This window comes from Acomys russatus, chromosome 13 (assembly GCF_903995435.1).
Source record: "Acomys russatus chromosome 13, mAcoRus1.1, whole genome shotgun sequence".
Lineage (NCBI taxonomy): Eukaryota > Metazoa > Chordata > Mammalia > Rodentia > Muridae > Acomys > Acomys russatus.
Window position 1 is genome coordinate 56,359,949 of NC_067149.1, and position 22,608 is coordinate 56,382,556.

Sequence of the window (22,608 nt, forward strand, 5' to 3'; positions counted from 1 at the left end):
TTGTGGGTATTATTGAAAGTTTTGTGCTGATAGCTGTCCTGTTCCTAGTCCTATTTCATGTTCAGTAATGACATCATTGTTCCTTTTCTGGAGAGTCTTGCTTTTATGTAGATTCTGCTCTTTGGTCTGAAGTTGCATCCAGCACTTTTTGTAGGCCTGGTTTGGGAGACATAAAGACTTTGATCTTGTTAATATCATGTAAAGTTTTATTTCTCATTCAGCTGCCCCACCTAGCTTCTCTGTGCAAAGTAATGGTTTAGTTTCACTAGTCTTTTAGAATTTTGAGCACATTATTCCAAGATCTTCTCGTACTTAAAGTTTCCCCTGAGAAATCAGATGTTATTATGATGGGTTATCCTTCATATTTGACTTTTGGAGTTTCCTTAGCAGCTGCCAATACTCTCTCTTGGCCTGCATATTTAGTGATTTAAATATATTATTAGGGAGTTCTTTTCTGGCCTTTTGTATATAGTCTGTCCCTGTATTGTACAATCCTGTAGATAATAGTATCTATGCCATCAACTTGGGATTCTTGCCCTTCCTTTGTGTTCATAATCAGTCAAGTTGATTTTATCATTGTATGATGAAGGCTTTCTGTTTCTGTCTGTCTGTCTGTCTGTCTGTCTGTCTGTCTGCCTGCCTGTCTGCCTGTCTGTCTGTCTCTCTCTGTCTCTGCCTCTGTCTCTCTCTGTCTCTCTGTCTCTGTCTCTGTCTCTGTCTCTGTCTCTCTCTCTCTCTCTCTCTCTCTCTCTCTCTCTCTCTCTCTCTCTCTCCCTCCCTCCCTCCCCCCTTTGAGATGTCAAATTTTACTTTATTTTTATGCACTAATATTTTATATTCTACTTGAACACTTTTATTTATAAGGCCTTTCCTGAAGTCTTTTTAATTAGGGATTGAGTTTTTTTTATTTCATCTCCATTTCTGCTTGACATTATCTTTACTGAGTTTATTACTTGTTTTAAAAAATTTAGCTTGAAGACCAGATAGTTTAGTCCTATAATCAAGTTTAGTTGGTTAGGGAATAAGCTCTTTTTAGATCAAGATAGATTATTTAAGTTTATAGAGATGAAATATGATAGATATTGATCTTCATTCAGAAATTTAGACCCAATAAAATAGGAAAGATGTTTGCTTCAAGTCTAACAAATACAAACAGCCAACTCACTATAAGTGTACATTTATATGACTCAGCGTTCTTCCTCCTATATGCAGTTTCTTTTATTCGTGTGTAATAATGTACATATATATGTTTGAAAAAGAAACATAATAAAATCATTTTTTTTTAATTTAGATTTGTTTTGTCATTTTATTCGGTCACATATTTGTGTTTCTTTACTTAGGAATTACTTATAGAGGTGTTAGTTTTATGCCCTGTTTAAACTCATTTAACTCTTTGAGCTCTGAAGACTTCAGAGATCCCACTGTCTAACCCACACATAGCATTTAAGTAACAGGCCATGTAATCTCTTACACATCTTTTCTTAACAGAGAGTTGGTGATCTGAACCTAGGTCTCTTTGCTTTTTCCAAAATTCTTAACAATCCATCTTCCAAGATGTGTTTCTAAAAATATGTTGACCTTAAGTTGTATGTGCCTGTGACTTGCTGTGGCCAGTGAAGTTTATGTTTATTCCCAAGGTGTGTTAGTTGATGAACCCAATTTTTTAAGTACAGAACCACTAAAGCCATAACTGCTGAAATGGACTCTTCTTCATACACTGCCTTCTCTGGTACATCCAGATATGGAGCCTTGTCCAAATTTAGTACCAGTGAGCTGAAAAACTCTTGTGGCCCACCATATGAAGTGGACGTTATTGACAATCAGCACACTAAAGCAGGAGGGAGGGAGGAATGGGAAGATACAAATGATGGCATAACAATTGAGTTATAATCTGAATAAATTAATAAAATTAAATTTTAAAATTAAAAGAAAAAGAAAATCAGCACACTTCCTTCATGTCCATCTCACTGTGTAAGTATGAAATCCACATGTTTTGCCTGATTGTGACTACATTATTTTATGATTGAAAGATTCATGCAGTAAATAATTGCTAGAGGACTTTCCTTTGTTTTTTTTTTTCCTGTGAAGTAAGGAACATTACTATTGACAAGATGAGAAGTAGGGGGAGAGCAACAGAGGAAGACACAAGCTTTATATGTACAATAACAGACACAATCACACACGCAAAAGGAGAAGGAAATGACCAAAGTCCCCAACAACATCTCTCCTTTACAAAAAGGAAAAAGAAAAAAGATAAACAAAATAAAAAACATAAGATAAGAGAATTTGACTTTCTTGAACATAACACACACACTGTTGCTAGTGGCATGCCATATACTGGAAAAGTTACTGCCTTCATTGTAGTAAAAGCAAATATTTTTTCTTTCCTGTTAAACAGAACCTGTACAACTGCGTTAATAAGCAAAAGTAGTGCACTGTAAGGCATGACTGTTTAGGCAAAACACCCGTTTCTAATAAAATTGAAGATATGCATCTCAGCAGTTTGCTGAGACAGCAAATGTCTCTGGTTGGGAGACACTTAATGCTTTCTTGAATTTTCTTAGAGGTTGAAATATATATTTAAGTTGTTTATCTGATCCTAATTTAACTTTGGTAAGTGGTATTTATTGAGAACAATTTTTTTCTTCCAGATTGTCCAATTTTGTGCAATAGATTCTATGAGTAGACTGGGGGCAAGTGTGGATGTGAACAAGAAGGATCAGATGTGGGAGTGAGGGAACATGGAAAGATAGAAATGCAATTAGGGAACATTTGGGTAGTAATATGAAAACCTAATGCAGTGCGAACTCTCTGAAGCCTAGGAGGGTGGCTCTCGTGAGTACTCCTGGTAAAGGAGAATGTGGATCACAAACAGGCCATCTTCTGTAACGAGGCAAGAATTACAGTGGTGGGACTGGTGCACCAACCAGTATTTGAGTATTTTTGCATCTCTTTTCATAAGGCAAAGTAGTCTGTAATTTCTCTTTTATGTAGAATCGTTGCGGTGGGACTGGTACACCAACCAGTAAAAAAAAACCACCTGTCCTCTCTGCAAGGCACTCTAGGGCAATGGCAACTCAGAGCTTGTGGGAGTGGCCATCACATGATAAGTCTACATTAGTGCCTAAGCCATGAGAGAAAGCCCATCCCAGATACCCCTTAGAATGCCAGGAACCAGAAGCTGGAAAAAATAAAAGACAATCATAACATAACATAATTTCTGTGTGGTTATTGCTTTTATACTCTATGGCCAATGGTAGGGAGATTGTGAGCAGGAGAAACATTGTCATGGAAGTTTTCATTGCAATAGAAAACAGGGAAGCCTTAGGGGAGAAATCAAAAGAGCAGTTCTGAACGCATCCAGTGTACTTGCTTATTATTGATGTTCAAAGACTATTCATGTCATCTCCTTAGGGGAGAGGCTCACCCATCTCTTGAGTCATTCCCACATCCCCTATACACATTGTTTTAAATTTTACCATTGACGTCTAAATTTGATCGATTCAATTTACATGCTGTCTAGATAATGCAAAATCTTGCAAAACAATGGAAGAGAGTATGGCTTTATTTGCATTTGAGAAAATGAGAGTTCAGCTTTAACATCAGCCAATGAAGATTGAGGCTTGTAGTAATATTGGAGTATGGGTGGGAGTGATTCATGGTGTATTAAACCTGGAATTGAATTTCACCTTTGTCTTAGTTAATGTTGCTTTCCCTCTTAACATTGGCCACAGAGTATAAAAGAATCAAGGACCTCACTGTCTACAAAGGAACTATGTATTGGTAAAATTTTAGCTAGATTATAAATCTCACCAAGTTGTATTTGCCTAATATTTTGTTCTGACATAAGTAGTAATCACTGTATTTTCCATATACACTGCGGAATTCACTTTAGGAAAAATGTCAAGTTTCTTCATGTCATCTATGACCTATCTGCCCTGACTCTGGCAGGAAAAGTTATATGCTCTATGATGGAATTTTTGATACTTTCTACTTAGTAGCCATCAGAGATAATTATCATCCTCTCAGTAATATATTAAATTAGCATGATATTTAGCAACCTATTAATCAAAGAGGAGGATATAGAAATACGGCTCAGGTAGAACATGAGTATAGCATATGTGAGCCTCTGAGTTAAATCTTTGGCATCAACAGACGACACACAGACACACACACACACACACACACACACACACACACACACACACACCAAACAAGAAAACAACCAAAGAGTCTATAAATGGAAGTGGCATAACACTGACAAAGAAAGCATTAGGTTTTCTTAGAAAAACGTAAGTTGTGTTGATATTTTGATCACTCCCACGGATGGCGAGGCCTGGTGGCACTCAGAGGAAGGACAGCAGGCTACCAAGAAGAGACTTGCTGCCCTATGAGTACATACAGGGGTAGGGAGTCCCCCCCAGTCACAGTCATAGGGAAGGGAGTAAGGTGAAAATGGGAGGGAGGGAGGAATGGGAGGATACAAGGGATGAAATACCAATTGAGATGTAATATGAATAAATTAATAAAATATATTTAAAAATAAAAGAAAATAGACACCCACTAACAGTCATCAGGTCAGTAGCCACATGCTCTCGATCTCATTCCTGAAAGTACCAAAGGGTTGGATATGTGTCTTCTCTTCAGGAAACTACTTTCTTAATGGCCTTAGCTTTTTAGGAACACTAAATAAATACATTATGATCTTTTATTTACCATATCCTACATATTCTTGATTAATTGGCATCAAGATAAATAAGACTTCCTCTGCCTCTAGCATCTGATCCCTTCAACTGGCTTAATCTTAACTAGTGAGTTAGCTAGGGTTTTGGATTTCTTTCCAGAGAAACCTCAGAGATTAATTTTAAAGACTGATTCCTAGAATGTGGGTGAGGCTGTCTTTGAACTCACTTGTTTGCACTTACGTTTCTCACTGTGAAAGCCTTCTCTCCAAAAGTTAGAGCTTGGATAATATAAGAAAATCGGGTTTTAACAAGAATAAAACTAATGGAAGTTCCTTGGAAAACACAAATATGAAGAAAATTTAGTCTTTTGTAGAATTTATTATTTAGCTGCGTATTTAGATTATTATTGATAGTAGTAAACATGAGACAGAGCGCTTGAGAAAAATTACTAAAAAAAGGGAAGTTTTAGAAGCTAACAAACTGTAACTGAATTATTAAGTTTTAATGTTCAGCTTCGGAAACAAGGAGCTAGTATGGTCAGGAAGAGATTTTGATCATACAATCAATGGTAAACCTTGGTACCTTCCTGAGCACAAAGTAAGCAGCTTTAGGAATGCTGATGTTATTCTCTTCTTTCCAGAACTGTAATAAAGATAGGAATCATATTGAAACAAGGGTTCATGACAGAAACATAGAAGAAACCAGTGAAATGTCCGCTTTCCCAAGCAGACTAGTCAGACCAGGACTTTTCTGATATTGTAGAAAAACACAGTGTTGATGACCTTTGCTTAAGCAAGGGGCTGCCCAGTATTTTAAGAATCAAAGAAAAGGAATGGTGCCCTTATGCCAAATATAAAAGAAAATAGAGGAAGGAATTGAAGAATTAAACAAGGGTCAGAGAGATTGGGCTTCTGGAAAAGGTAAGTTTGATATAAGAAGAAGTAGGGAATAACTTCTGATTCTATTAATTCTGTGCCAAACTGAAACAGGATCAAATTCGATTAGAGTCACCCTTTATAGAACTTCTGTAACCACAAGGCTTTATGACACCAATTTCATGGAAAAGGTATTGAATTAAAAGAAACTCGATTTTTTTCAATAATGTTAATTCTTACTTCTCATAAAATTTTCTGTTAGCATGTCTTGTTTCTTTTATTTCGATACACTTATGTAATCAAGGAAGACTTTAGGAAAATGTATCTTGGAAAAGCTCTGTAATCAATGATTAAAAATTTTGAGGAAATAATTTTATATATAAATAGAGCCAATTATAGGAGACACAGGTCAAGTTTTATGGAGTTGTCCTTCCTCCCTGTCCATCTCTCATAAACAAAACTAGATGGTGTCCTCCATCACTGTTCTGCATCCACCCTTCTTGGAGCTCTGACCTCATTCCTGGGCAGGTCCCGGCATATCACCTATTTGTCTCTCTCTGTTATCTATCATCTACCTTTCTCTTTGTCAATCACCCATGTATCTAATATATATGACATAAATCACACATTTATCAAGCACCTATTATCCTCATTTCTCAATCTACATATCTACCCATCTCAAAAATAGAAAACACTGTGAAATTTATATTAAAAATTAAAACAATACATGAACTGAACAAGGACAACAAAAATAGCCATATAATGGAAGCCATGAGGCCTCCACCATGCAATGAAACTAATGCTAAGCAGAACAAGTAGCTTTTTCCTGGGAAGAGCACACCACTTAGTTATGTGTTAGTAAATATTCTTGAAAGCATGCACATAAGTAACTTTATACACACTGAGCATGTTGTATTTATGTATTAAGGAAGATATATAAATATACATATACTACATTCATATTATAATAACTAATGAAAGATGAGGTAATGAATTTGAAAGAGAGCAGGGAAAGGTATACTGGAGGGTTTGGCTTGAGGAAATGTAAGAGTTGAGAGATATATTATGGCCATAAAAATAAAAGAAATAATTTAAAATAACATAATAAAAATTAGACAGAATGAAGTTTAAGTAAGTTATTTACTTGAATTCTTTATAAGTTGTATGACTGTGATCCAGAATGTAATGTAATTTTATCTTTTTAAAATATAGATATTGAAGAGTGCAGCTGGTATTTGCTACTTTGAACGTTGCTTGTTTCTTCCATACTTCTCCATCCTCTTTCAACTCCTTAGCACTAGACAGGTGGGAAGAAAAGATAGAAAGGAAAAAGAGGGATATTACTGTTAGACTACTCCCTGGAGATGAGGGGCAACGGTTTCCTTGGGGCAAGTTGATCTTTGCTGTCAGGATATGTAATTTCTTTGTTTTCTTTCTCCTTTGTGCATGACTAATTAAGAAATCAGAACCAACAACATCAAACAAGAATCAGCCAAAGCCTTCCATGCCTCTCCTGGCCCTAGCATTTATATTCTCTCTGCAAAGGTCCTAGAATTTCCAATGTAACAAAGTTGCAGAAACTATCTGTTTCTACCAAAATCACACCCCTGCTAGAACATGGACAAGTCATAGTCAGCTGCTATGGACACTCTAAAGCAGCCTCTTATCCCACACTTGGGATTAAAACAGAAACATATTCCCATAATACTTCTGTGTTTTATAAAAAAATTAAAACTTCAAAATTTAACTACAAAAGACGCACAGTAACTGGGTTATTGTTGTAAATATAATGACTTAAACATAGAGCTACAGTGTTAAAATTTTTATTAAATCCTTTTAAATTGCTTGTATTTTGAAAAGACACCATATAACATATCAATAATGACAAAAATTATAATTACAATAATTTGCATATATGAAAATTATGTCTTTGTAATTATATATAAGGTTACAAAGACATTTATACAGACAGCTTCTGTCTCGGGTAATGACCTCTCATTTTGCTCTGTAGATGAAATATACTGAAATTGTTCTTGGTTCCACTCTCATTTTTCCTAGGATCTGCTTTCATGAAGAATCTCAAGTGTTTCCCAGATATTGTGGAAGACACCTGGGTATAAGTGAGCTCAGGGAGCACAAGGGTTTGTATCACTCTCTCAAAACAGACACAAATTCTGTTAATTTTAAAAGATCTCAAGTTCCAGTAGCAGCAGCTCTTCCACACAGTCCTCCTGCAACTGTGTTTTCCATCGTCTTCTTCATTTTTATTACATGGAAGACCTTCTTGCCTTTATATTGATGTAAGATTATGTTTCTATTAATTTCTATTCTTATCAGTTTCCCTCAAAGTATTTCAATAGCTGGTCTAATTTGCCTGCTTAGCATGTCTTACCTCTAAATCTTGATTTACATTTAGTTTTAGTTTTGTTGTTGTTTTTCAGGAGATTGGGGTCTTTCCTGCAATCTGCATAGGTTTTGTTTTCTTTGCTGTTGTTGTTTTTGTTGATGATGATGATGATGCTATTGTTTTAGACAGTATCTCGTTGTTGAGCCCAGGCTTGCTATGTGCTTGTCTTCCTGTGTCAGCCTATTCAGTTCTGGGGCTGTACTTACATGGGTCCTCCATTCCACTTTCCTACATATATTCCTGTTACTGTTGACACTTCTGTTGTATTTTGTACCATCCTCCAGCTCCTGAAGAATGGTATGATTGCTTGCTCCATTCTCCAGATTGTCTAGGCAGTGTGTCACCCATCATCTGCCTTGATACCTACAGTTAGGTTAGAGACAAATTTCTTGATTCAAATGGATGAAGTGGTTAATGTCTAAAACTTCTTTGTGTTGGTGGGGGAATCAGATTCACATACATAGGGAGACAGAGAATTGTGTTCTTGCCACAGAGACAGTCACTTAATCTTGGTCTTATATCACTGTATAAAAATGCTTATATTTCTTTTTCTCATAGATACAACAGTCACAAATTTACAAATATTTATACTGTCTCAACTATACTTAGAAATTATTTCACGCAATGTCTAAACAGCGACAACAGCATCTAGCATGAGATAGATGTACAATAAGTGTAAAATTTGAATGTTTGAAGTGAGAGTGAATATTTTGATAGAAATAAATGTTTATTTGTTACTATATATTTATAATAAATACATATGTCTGAATGGTGACTATATAAAAAGTAAAATCATAATCCACATGTGGTGGCATATGCCTTTAATCCCAACACTTGGGAGGCAGAGGCAGGTGGATCTCTATGAGTTTGAGGCCAGTCTGGTCTGTAAAGAAAGTTACAGAAAAGTCAGTACTATTACACATAGAAACCCTGTCTCAAAAAACAAACAAACAAACAAAAAGTAAAATCAGCAGTATCCTCAGTACCAGGGATTTGTGGAATAATTGTTTTTGGCATTTAATAGGTAACTGACCATGTGTAATAAGAACTTTGGAAAATATGCACATGGCCCTGTACATAAAACAATTTGGTGTATTTAACGAGCATCTTGATTTATATGTGAGTCCTGATTTCTGTTTCCTGATGGTAAGTTAGGATTGTACAATATTAGTCATCTAGAAAAATGTATCCAGAGTGAAATATATACACCAGGCAAAGCAAACAAATTAATTCAAATAAATATAATTTTATTTTCATGGTGGCATGAGAGAATTTATTTTTTCTTTCTGCAGAAGCTACAGTGGGCTTCTGTCTGTTGTATGCAGGACACAGAGCATTTGGAAGAAGTTCACCTGGCTTGTCTTTGACAACAAAGCATACTTTGTGTGTGAAGAAAATAAACCAGACCATTAGTAAATTTGGGGCTGTGGTTGACATTGACTGTCAGAGTTCATGAAAGTTAGTATGTTAAGAATCAGACACAACATTTTAGAAGACTGCATTAACACGCGTTTGGTAATACAGAAGAAATCCATGTATCATGGTGGTGACAGGGACTGCTATCCTCAGTGTCATACTATTGACTGTTGTAAATGTGGAGTTCATCCTAGGACTTTTAGGAAATGTATTCATGGCTCTGGTGAGCATTGTATACTGGGTGAAAAGAGGGAAGGTCTGTGCAGTGGATAAGATCCACATTGCTCTGGGCATCTCCAGAACTGCTTTCTTGTTGTCTCTAATCACAAGTCTCTTGGTGTCATTACTGAACCCAGATTCGTTGAAAATAAGAATACTGATACGAATGCAAACTATTTCCTGGACGGTGACCAATCATTTCAGCGTCTGGCTTGCTACATGCCTCAGCAAATTTTATTTTCTCAAAATAGCCAATTTTTCGAACTCCATTTTTCTTGCTCTCAAACGGAGAGTAAACAAAGTGGTTTCAGAGACACTGGTGTTGTCTCTGATAATCTTGTTTATAAACATTATAGTCATAAACACAATCACTGATAAATGTCAAGTAAACTCTCTCCACAGGTCTAATTTAAATAACACTGTGAACTTTTTTTTACTCACCAACACCATGTTCACACTCATACCATTCACTATGTCCCTTACAATGTTTCTCCTGCTCATCTTCTCCCTGTGGAGACATCTGAAGGTCATGCATCGCAATGCAACAGGATGCAGAGATGTCAGCACCGTGGCCCACATCAAGTCCCTACAAACTGTGGTCACCTTCCTGTTACTATATATATTTTTTGTTACGTCACTTTATTTACAGTCTTTGAATATTAACTCTCAACATAAAAATCTTGTTGTGTTTTTACGGGGTATAGGAATAGCTTTCCCCTCAGGCCACTCATGTGCTCTGATTCTGGGAAACAGTAAGCTGAGGCAAGCCTCTCTTTCTGTACTATGGTGGGTGAGGCGTAAGTACAAAAATACAGAGCAATTGACTCCCTAAATCATATCACACTTCCTCCTCCACATTCTAGAGAAAATTCAGTTTAAAATAACTAGGGTTTAGGAAGGAATCCGGTTGGTGTATCTCGTTGGCCATGAGCCTTTGGGCAAAGAATTCACTGGAAAGTCAGAGAGAGAAATTGCTGTCTGTGAGCCAGCAGGCAGCAATGCATGGTGTAAAGACTTCAGTCTGTCTTGGAGAGCAGTACATATATTAAGGTTCCTTGTTGGGAAGTAAGGAATGTGGAAGGTCTTGTGCCAAGATGAATGCATCCTAGGTTAGCTGATAACATCTAACCAGAGACGGAAACACTATGTGCTCTGGTAGTCTGCCTAAAACAGGTATTTTTAAAGTGTCAATAGACAGTCCTGGATAAGAGACCTCTGCAAGTATTATGGAACTACTAGGTGTATGATACAATGGTTCTTAGTTGCTTTGTCTTCAGGCCTTCTCTTTCTTAGGATCTTGCTCTGTGGGTTGTGAATTGCCATATGGTTACGGAGAAATGAAAACTAGGTGCAAGAGCACCAAGTGCCCTAGATTTTCTCTTTTCAGGCGGTTCATTTATTTCTTTATGAATCTAAAATAAATGTTTGTCTTATTTTGTATTTATCTTTCAGAGATAATTTGTTGAAGAACTAATGATCGAAATAAAATGTGCAATGGTGGCCACTAAAAGTGGACTGTCAGAGTGTTTATATGGTCAGTTATTTGTGCTCTTGGTAGCATTTTGGTACCCACAGAGGTATGATACTGTTTCTCAGGTGCAGACCAAATGTATCCCTCAGTGTATGATGATATCATCAGAAAAATGAGGCAGTGACTGCTGTGGAGGGAGGAACTCACCAGATTTAGGGAAACACCTAGGATGTAGCTCAAGCCACATTTGCAACCTTGCGGGGAAATGTAACAAAGAAAATGAATTTATGTATTTATGTCAAGTGTACTCATTTCTTTTTAGTGAGGTTTGATACCTGCTTACGACAATAAATTCATGGATTCACTTAGGTGGGACCATTTCTTTATTCTGTTTTAGGTGCCTTCCCTTAAGGAAAGGGCAACTGCTTGTTCACAGAAACGTAGAAAATGTCACAGTGTATATTGTAAGAAATTTGTAATCTAGGCATGTCTAGACTCGGGAGGCAGAGTTCAATAGCTGCTGCAATTTGTGCTCCTGGTGCCAAAGGAAAAGTTACCTGGGAGGAGGTATAGGCAGGCTGAGCAAATAGTGGAAGCCTGGGCTTCTCATATTGTACAGGAAGCAGATCCACTGCACAGAGTACGCAGCTTTAGTCCCAGGCTTGGCTGGTAGGCCTCAGCTGGGGAACCACAACACAGCAAGTTTCTGTGCAATGTGGGTGGCGTAACCAGGGGAAGCAGGGTCCAGAAAACTTAGTGGGATGGAGTCCTGGCCAGGTTTGCAGCTCAACAATATTAACAAAGAGAAATACTTGGTAGTGAAAGGACACATGAAACTAGTGGAATGTACATATTCCAAGTGGAGGAGGAAGCAGTATCTTTGTATAAGCAGGGGTAAAGCTGATATTTTGTAAAATCAATAATTCCCTATGAAGTAAACAATCAGGCAAATAAGAGCCTTTAATAAAGCTCATTCATGAAATGCAAGTTCTACAGAATAGCAATATGAGACATACATGTGTCTCTTAATGAATATGAACTATGTTTATTATTAAGGAAATTGGATGAGCTACTAAATAGCAATTCTGCAAATATATACAAGGCAGACAAAAAGTGATACAAATGCGCACACACATAGAAAGAGAGCGAGAGAGAGACAGAGAGACAGAGAAAGGCACGGACAGACAGAGAAAGACACAGAGAGAGACAGACAGACATGATGGGGTATTTAGAATAAATGAAAACTATCAACTAACAAAAAAACCTAGGACAAAAATAAATAAAAACATATATAATATTACTAAATGAGATACATTAGTCAGTATAAAGCAGTACAATTTTAGGCCAGTATGTATTTATTTCATATATATCTTACATAAATATCACATAATACAATTATACATTATAGATTTATATTGTTATTTATTTTATTTCATATGTTATGTCTCATATACAACTTTCACATGGAAAAGGAATAAATGAAAATATGTGGAAAAATCCATAAGCATATAAGCCAATCTTGGTTGTTATAAACTATAGTACCTGCTACTCTGGTGGTTGAGCCATGAAGATCAGGAGTGAATTTCAGTACAGAATGTAAAATTCTTCCAAACACTAATGTAACATTTAATTATTTAGTATATGTAGGAGGGAGGCGATCCTAAAGAGCAAATTTCAAGTCACATGTTTCATAGAAATGATCAGCACCATAGCTCAGCAGATAAAGATACTTGACTCCTACCCTGCGGACTGAGTTTGAACACTGGGAGCTACAGAATAGAAAGGAGGAAAATCCTGCAAGTTGTCCTCTGAACTTCACATGTCCATCATAGTATTTACAACACACACACACACATACACGCACACATACACACACACACACACACACACACACACACACACACACACACAAATGTAATTCAATAGAATCCTAGATTTTTTTTTCAGAAAGCAAATGAAATACGTGAATGGTTTTGATGCTGCTGGTTTTGTGTTTGTGTGTGTGTGTGTGAGTGTGTGTGTCAATCTGTGTGTGTGTCTGTCTGTGTGTGTGTGTGTTTACCGCTTATAAATAATATATCTACAATGCAATAATATCTTGAGATAATTGTAGGTAAAATAAGATTTCCTGAGAGATACCAAGAAAACAAGGAATCACTAGTAAGGAAACAATCTCCAAGTCTATTCTTAATTTTTCCTTCATGGAGCCAACATATTTGTTGAAATGAACTATTCATTTGAGGAACCCTTATGGAATATTCAGAAGACTGAGGCTCATCCACCATTTTAGTCGTTCCCTGCATCCTCCAAATACTGTTTTAAATTTTTACTACTGATCAATGTCCTTGGTGAAATAAATTTACATTCAGACTAGACAGGTAAAACCTTGCAAAACAGTGAAAGAGAGTTTGTCTTTATTTGAATGCTAGCAAATGAGAATTTGACTTGAGGTTTAATACCAGTAACTTTAAATTATATAAAATATAAAACAAAGCATACATCACTGATTGTTGTTTCACCTGGCTTGTGACAGAATTTACACTTGGAATTTTTGTTAATTGTCTCCATAGCATTGTTAACCATTCCGACTTTGTCCAGAGCATGTGTGTGTACATGCATATACGTGCACGCGCGCGCACACACACACACACACACACACACACACACACACATGAACACATGTATGTGTAACTAGTTGATGAAGTTCTCAGTAATCATGCTGTCTCCCAAATTGGTTACTTTGTGAACATGAAGACACAGGTATTCTTCCAGCTCATGTAGTCCATCCATGTTGATAAGTGAAGACGGGATGTTCATACAGCTAGGGATGGCAGCAATCTCCAGGCACATGCTTTGCTACCAGCCTCATCGTGTTTCATCTTCTTAAGATAATCAAATTATCCAGTAACACAGTTTTCTTCTGAATTGAAAAGACAAATGTCATGTCATTGTTTCCTTGAGACTTTTATTTTCTAAAGTTGCCTTGGTAGCATTACTAGACAATGAAGCTTATATGAACCAACGCAGTAAATAACTATGTAGGAAATGTAACATGGAAGACCAAAATGAAACACATTTTCAACTTGTCAAATATGACTGTTTGCTTTAGGGAATTTGAATGGCATTGCCTCTGTGATTAATTCCCATTCATGCTCCTCTATGTGAGCAAGTAATCCAGGAAGGTGAGGCTGTGTCTTATGTGTCCCTAGATGTCATCTCCATGGTCCACAGGAAGGCTTTCAAGCTATGGTCTCTTTTCCTTGTTCTCTGCAGTCTCCTTTTTGTGTCTTCATACGCCGTTGAAACTGATGGGTTGTCAAATGATCCAATCCATTTTAGTTGCCAGGCTACTGGTACCATATAGTCTTCAAGCCATTTACTTGTCCTGATTATAAATTTAGAAAGAAAGATGTTCTCCTTGTCCTATCTCTTGATCTTTAACTATTGATGTCCTCAATAGTTCCTGCCTCACAAATATGTCTGTTAGATATACTGGCAGAAAGCTGAAGAAGATGCTCCAATGTTATAGAGAGTTTTGGGTGACTATTCAGGGAAACCCCTGTCTCTGTCATTTTTTTCATTTAGAAAGCTACTAACCTGCACTACCGGCATACTCAGACAATCAGGTTTACTCCTCAAGTCTCTGAGGGAGTTGAAGACCAGATAGCTTAGCTTTATGATGAAGCTTAATTGTTTGGAGTTAAGATGTTTTTAGGTCTAGATAGGTGTTCTAAGTTGATAATGACAAAATGTGATGGAGATTGATTTACATTAAGAAATTTAGATGCACCAAGATAGGAAAGATGTCTTCTTTAAGACTGCCAAATACAAATAACCAAAACACTATGAATGTAACATTTATATAATTCCTGATTGTGTCATGGTTCTTCTTGCCATAGGTAATCTATGACATATATGTGTAATAATATAAATGTATATGTACAAAAATAAAATAATTTTTAAAACCCTCTTGGAAAGGACCCATCTTCTAAATCAGTAATATGGAAAATGTCCAAAAGAAAACAAAACAGGAAATCCTCAAGAAAAAGACCCATAGAGTTTATTTGATGTTTCCCAATTACTCCTGGGCATAGTGCCTTCTTTGGATAGACCCAGTGACACTCCATTTGAGAAAACTTAGTTACTCTTTATCAGTGGGTATCAATTGTATATAGCTTCTTGTCTGGTATTGGTACTACATATCTATATGCCCCTCTAGGTTTTGGGATCCCATCTTTATTGTACTCTTTGGCTCAGAGTTGCTCTGGTTGGCCTCAAGCTCTTATCTTCTGGCTTCTTCTCATTTTCTGGCCTGTCCCATCTTCACATGAGTGCTCCTTCTGCAACCTATCTCTATGTTACTGTACTAGTAAAACTGCCTTCTCTCTCTGTAAAACTGCCTCTTAAGTAGCTTCCCTTTCTACTCTCTTCTCTCAAGAATTGGGCATATCCTATTCTGTCAAATCTTCTCCGAGTTATCACCTTTTCTGCCACTCAATTAGGCATCACTTTCAAACATATATACTTCCTTCTACAAACTAACTTTACCTTTATTTGGGATTAAAGATGAGTAGCACCATGCCAAGATCTAAGGTTTTCTTTACCTGATATTTACCCTATACCAACCTGGTCTTGAACTAAGAACTATTTGCCTCCATCTCTTGGATTAAGGCATGTTTGTAGTCTAGCTGGATCATACAGACCTAGGAGATCTTTGCATGTGATCTCTTTCCAGATGGCTTACATAGACATTGAAGGTCTTTGAATGTGATCTTTTGCCAGAAGAGCCATGTTCTGAATTATCATCCCTCTACAGAGATGCCTATAAACATACAGGAAGTATACAGAATACCAATTAGATTGGAAGAGAAAAAGAAAATTCTACCTTCACATAATAATCAAAATATTAAATTAACAGCAAAAGGAGGCCTAGGGTGGGTGCAGCAATAATCACAATAGAGCACTGTCTGCCCATTCTTACCTGCCTAACCCACCTGAAACAGAATGAATATTAAAAGCTGCAATGGCAAAAAGGCCAAGTAATTTATGATGGAAAACCTAACAGAATTACTCTTGACTTCTCAACAAGAACTCTAAAAGCTACAAGGGCTGGACAGATGTCTTACATCCTCAATGAGACCATAGATGCCAACCTACACTACAATAGCCAGTAAAACTCTAAATCATCATAGATAGGAAAAACAAGATATTCCAAGAAGAAAGCAAATTTAAACAATATCTATCTATAAATCTAACCCTACGGAAAATAATAGAAGGAAAATTACAAACCAAGGAGCTTAATTACATCCAAACACACACACACACACACACACACACACACACACACACACACACACACACAAAGAATAATTAAACACTAGCAAAAACAGAATAAGCATACAGAAACACAAACACACACTCACACACACACATATACACTAACATAATAAACATCAAAATAACAGGAATTAACAGTATTTGGTCATTAATATATCTCATTGTCAATGTACTCAATACCCCCTAAAAACAAATAAACAAATAAAAAACAGAGGATAACAGAATGTATTTGAAAACAGGATCTATCATTCTGCTGCATACAAGAAACACACCTCAGCAACAATGGCTAGATAAAGGTTTTCCAAGCAAACAGACCCAAGAAACAAAATGGAGTAGCCATTCTAATATCTAATGAAATATACTTTCACCCAAAATTATTCAAAGGAGATGGGGAAGGACACTTCATAGTCATCAAAGGAAAAAAAAATCTGTCAAGATGAGGTATCAACTCTGAATACCTATGATGCAAATGCAATGGCACCCACATTTGTAAAAAAAAACATCAATAAAGCTTAAATTACATATCAAATCCCATATATTATAGTAGGAAACTTCAAATCCCTTCTCCTACCAATGGACAGGTCATGGAGACAGAAAATAAACAGAGTAATAATGAAGCAAAATGGCAATATGAATCACATAGACCTAACAGATATCTACAGAACATCCCATCCAAACACAAAAGAATATACTTTCTTCTCAGCACCTCATGGATATGGCCCTAAAATTGACTGTGTAGTTGTACATAAAACAAGTTTCTTTTTTTATTATTTTATTAATTTATTCTTGTTACATCTCAATGTTTACCCCATTCCTTGTATCCTCCCATTTTTTTTCTCCTTCCCATTTTCCCCTTATTCCCCTCCCCTATGACTGTTCCTGAGTGGGATTTCCTCTCCCTGTATATGCTCATAGGGGGTCAAGACATTCAAGAAAGTTGAAATAAAACCTTCTATCTTATCAGATCACCATGGATTAAAATGGACTTCAACAACAACAAGAATAACAGAAAACCTACAAAGTCATGAAAACTGAACTCCTCTCAACTCAATGACCACTGAGTTATAAAGGAAATAAAGAAATTAAAGCCTTTCTGGGATGCAATCAAGATGAAGGCACAATATACCCAAACTTATGAGACACAATGAAAGTAGTGCTAAGAGGAAAGTTCACAACACTAAGTATCTTCATAAAGAAATTGTAGCGATCTCATCCTAGCTCTATAACAAAAAGAAAACACAATCAAGAGGAGTACACAGGAAGAAATATCAAACTCAGGGGTGAAATCAATAAAATAGAAACAAAGAGAACAATGCAATGTATCAACAAAGCCAAGAGCTGGTTCTCTGAGAAATCAACAAGATAGTCAAACCCTTAGACAAACTAGCCTAAAGGCAGAGATAGTGTCCAAATTACAAAACCTGAAATGACAACAGACACTGAGTAAATCCAATAATCATTAGGTCTTACTTTAAAAACTTGTACTCCACAAAATTGGGAAATCCAAATGAAATGGATATTTTGAGAGATGCCACTTGCCAACAACAAATAAAGATCAGACAAACAACTTAAATAAACCTATAGGCCCTAAGGAAATAGAATAAGTCATTACAATCTCCCAATTATTTTTTAGCAGAGAACTCTACCAGACTTTCAAAGAAGAGCTAATACCGATACTCATCAAACCATTCCACAAAATAGAAAGAGGACCATTGCCAAACTCATTCTATGAGACCACAGTCACCCTGATACCTAAACTATGCAAATATTCAACAGAAAAAGAGAACTCCAGAAAGAGTCTCCCTTATGACTATTGATGCACTAAAATACTCACAAACTGAATCCGAGAACACATAAAAAACATCATCCACCAAGACCAAGTAGGCTTAATCCAAAGGATGCAGGAATGGTTCAGCATATGACAGTTTATCAGTGTAACTCATTATGTAAAAAAAAAAACTCAAGGAAAAAAAAACACAGGATGATCTCGTAAGGTGCTTTTTAGCGTCTTTGGGGAAATCCAACACCTGTTCATGTTAAAAGTCTTAGACAGAAAAGGGATACAAGGAGCATAACTAAACACAATAAAGTCAATATACAGAAAGCCAATAATAGCCAACACCAAATTTAATGGAGAAAAATTTAAAGCAATTCCTCTAAAATCAGGAAAAATACAAGGCTGCCCACTTTCTTCATATATATTCAATAGAGTACTTGAACTTCTAGCGAAAGCAATAAAACAACTAATAAGATCAAGTGGATACAAATTGGCAAGAAGTCAAAACGTCACAGTTTCCAGATAACATAGTAGTATACATAAGCGACACCCAAAATTCTATGAGAGAACTGTGATAGCTAATAAACACCATCAGCAAAGTGTTTGGATAGAATACTGACTCGGAATAACTATAGCTCTCCTTTATACAAGCAGTATATGGGCTGAGAAAGATATTATGAAAGCAACACATTTCAAAATAGCCACAGAAATATAAAATATCTTTGTGTGACTCTAACCAAGCAAGTGAAAGACTGGCATGACAAGAAGTTCAAGTCTTAGAAGAAAAAAAATTAAAGAAGATAGCAGTAAATGAGACAATCTCCCATGCTCATGGAGCTTTCTGTGTCTCAGAGATGCTCCCCTACCAATCTCCATTCTCTCTCCACCATCCCCACACCTGATTCCCACCCCCTTTACCTGCCCCACCCCTCTCCAGTTTCCTCCCTCCATCTATTTCACATGTCTTTATTTTATTTCCTCTTCTGAATGAGATTCAAGCATCATAGCTTGGGCCCTCCTTGGCTTTTGTGGTCTGTGGATTGTAGCATGGTTATCCTGTACTTTATTACCAATATCCACTTATAGGTGAGTACATACCCATTGTGTCTTTCTGGGTCTGGGTTACTTCACTCGGGATAATATTTTCTAGTTCCATCCATTTGCCTGCAAATTGCATGATGCCTTTGTTTTTAATAACTGAGTAGTATTTCATTGTGTAAATGTACCACATTTTCTTTATCCATTCACCTGTTGAGGAAAATCTAGGTTGTTTCCAGTATCTGGCTATTATGAATAAAGCTGCTATAAATATAGTAGAGCAAGAGTCCTTGTGGAATGTTGGAGCATCTTTTGCCCAACTCCACCTTTTTACCATATGTCCAGGGAGTGGCATAGCTGGGTCTTGAGGTAAATCTATTTCCAATTTTATGAGAAACCTCCAGACAAATCCTTGCCAACACATGCTGTAAAATGAGTTGCTGATCTTAGCCATTTTGATGAATGTAATATGGAATCTCAGAGTCACTTTGATTTTCATTTCCCAGATAACTAAGGATACTGAATGTTTTGAAAAGATTTATAATATCTAAGAGTTTCTTTTTCCTGTTTTTATTATATTTCTTTTTTAACATATACACTTATATTATTACACATAATCATATTAAACTACATACAACAGGAAGAACCATAAAATAATCAGGAGTTACATAACTGTTATATTCATAGTGATTTGGCTATTCGTATTTGGCAAACTTGACGTAAACATCTTTCCAATCTACTTGAGTCTAAGTTCCAAATGAAAATCCATATCTGTCCTATCACATCTCTATTAACTTAAAACATTTATCTAGATCTAAAAGTGTCTTAACCCCTAACCAACTAATCTATCTGGTCTTAAACCCCATCAGAGGCTTGAGAAGGAATACAAATTAATTACCCGAGTGAGCCAGCAGTGCAGGTTAGCAGCTTCCAAACTGAAAAAAAAAAAATGACAGAGACAGTTTATTGCCTGAACCATCACCCAAAACTCTCTTTAACATTGGATCATGATCTTCAGTCTTCTAGCCTAATATAACTGACAGACATATTTGTGAGGCAGGAATTATTGAGGACTTGCTTACCCTGTCTTGGCAGAGTTTGACCGTCGACTCTGCCTGTATCCAAGCTTGTCCATTTTTAGGCACAATTCTGTCTGTGGCAGAACCGATGACATTTTGCCCAGTAGCTTGTTTGCCTCATTTGAAGCCATCTCCATAAGGACTATATTTGATGCTCACCATCTTCTCTGAGGTATGCTGGGTATTTTCAGGAGTTAACCTGTCTTGTTGTCAAGGAATCTTTAGAATAATACAAATAGCTTTAAGTGCGATATTCTGTAGGTCTCTGAGGCTTTTGAAGACCTCATCTAACTATTTTACCTTACATATCTATAGAATCATATCTATATGTTAGACCTAGGATATAAACTCTTGTGATAAAAATAGACCAGTAATTGACATTAACATGCTTTGCTAAACTAAAAATTAGCATGTATTACTTAATTATCCTAAACAGCTTTCAATACCACTTTCAAAGCATTGGAAGTAAACCTTGTATTATAATTGAGTTGGATGGGTACACTAGCTCCTATATTTGTGTGTGTGTGTGTGTGTGTGTGTGTGTGTGTGTGTGTGTGTGTGTGTGTATTGTGAGTATGTATGAAGAATAATCTTATATTGAATTCTATATCAACATATCAAAATTAGCCTTTTTTCCATCAATATACATAATTCTATACCAATGAATTAAAAATAACTTTATTTGTTAGTAACAATTACAGCCTTAATTTGAGAAGTAGACTCAGCAATCTACTTTTTGTTCTATCATCCCTATATATTTCTATAACTCTTCTTTCTTTTCAGCGCCTATCTCTTTACCTATGAAAGAAAGATAAAGGAAAACAGAGACATCCCTGAGTCCAACCTAGTTTTCTCTCTGTATAAGACCACTAATAACTTATAACCAACTCCTGATGAAAATAAGTATCTTTAGCCCAAGCAAGTAAAGAGAAACCCTCCTTAGGGAAAATGGGGCATTGTTCTCTTAAGGCTCCTTCAGGATGATTAAGGGCAAATAATACCTTTGAAGGGTCCCAAAGAAAATTGAGGAAATGGTTAAACAAGCCAAGGATAGCATTTGTGGTCCAGTTTCAAAATGTTGAGAAATTCTAGGCTTAATAGGAGTCCTGTGTGGGACAATCTGAAATGCTGGGCCAATTGGTATTAGAAGCTTTCTACAAAGCTGTCCTAGAAGCTATCCTTTTCTGATGAGTAACAGCAACTGAAGTCCCTGGGGCTGGAACATGAAGGATGCAGGATGTTAGCGTCCAGCATGCTGAGAGAAGTGAATCCTGTCAGGCCTGATCCAGAGTCAATGCCAGTTATTTTGTCCTGAAATATATATAATTTCTCACAAGCATTATACAGTTCTAAAATTATAATTGTATGAGGTGTTTGAGAGGCACAGAAAAATTAAGGCTAGTTCTCTTTGTATAAGCAGATGTAAGACATCTGCAAATCTTCATCTATGCCATATGAAGAATGACATCTAATAATAAGTCATGGGGATTCTGTGACCAATACGAAGTCAATGCACATACATTCATATCTCAGCCAGTCTCAGAGCTATTCTCATATAGTGGGATTAGCAATATAAATTACCTGCTTGTTCTGCAGTCTGAATTCTTTACATCCCTATTGTGTCCCCCTCCCTCATCCATCTCCCTCCATCTCTTTAGCCCTCAGAAAGAGGATCTCTTCTCCTCTTACATCTGACCTCAGCCTAGCAAGTGTCATCTGTCCTACGTATGTCTTCTTCTATGGAATCTGAGTCACTCTGATTTTCATTTCCTAGATGACTATGGACATTGAATGTGTCGAAAAGATTTGTCATATCTAAGGGTTTCTTGATGGAGGATTTAGTGGTCCTTTGCATAGGATCACACTTACTGGAAATGTAAATGCTTAATCTTCTTGTTTAATTGTTTGTATTTCTTTTTCTTCAAGTATTGTGTCTGCCAAAATTTTAAGCTCCATACTGAATAAAAAAGGTGGCAGTGTTATTCCAGCCTTATTAAAGCGGCATCAGCACTTGTTATGTATCTCCTTCTTTTAGATGGAGAGATTGTTCTTTCTGTCTCTGATTTCTTCAGGTCTTTTAAGTTTGTTTGTGTACTGCATGTGTGTCTGAGGGGTGGTGGAGGGGGGGATCATGTCACCTAGCCTGCCCTCAAATTGACTCCCTGCCTTTATTTCATGCTAAAGTGTAACTGAGAAATTTGGTATCTCTGTCATTTACAGAAATTAACATTTTCATTCTTTTGTGGTGTATCCTTATCCAGTTCTGGCATCATGGAAGTGCTTTCGGTTCTCTTTCATTTTGTG

At 36.5% G+C, this 22,608-nt stretch overlaps 1 protein-coding gene across 1 annotated transcript; it reads left to right on the forward strand.

The window, feature by feature from the left end:
* Positions 1-9,507: 9,507 nt before the first annotated feature.
* LOC127196908 (taste receptor type 2 member 103-like) lies at positions 9,508-10,434 on the forward strand. Its single transcript, XM_051154640.1, has one exon. The coding sequence runs from the start codon at positions 9,508-9,510 to the stop codon at positions 10,432-10,434; it is 927 nt and encodes a 308-aa protein (XP_051010597.1).
* The last annotated feature ends 12,174 nt before the right edge of the window (positions 10,435-22,608 follow it).

Coding starts and splice junctions, on each gene's coding strand:
- LOC127196908 (XM_051154640.1), top strand. CDS start 9,508: ATGGTGGTGACAGGGACTGCTATCCTCAGTGTCATACTATTGACTGTT.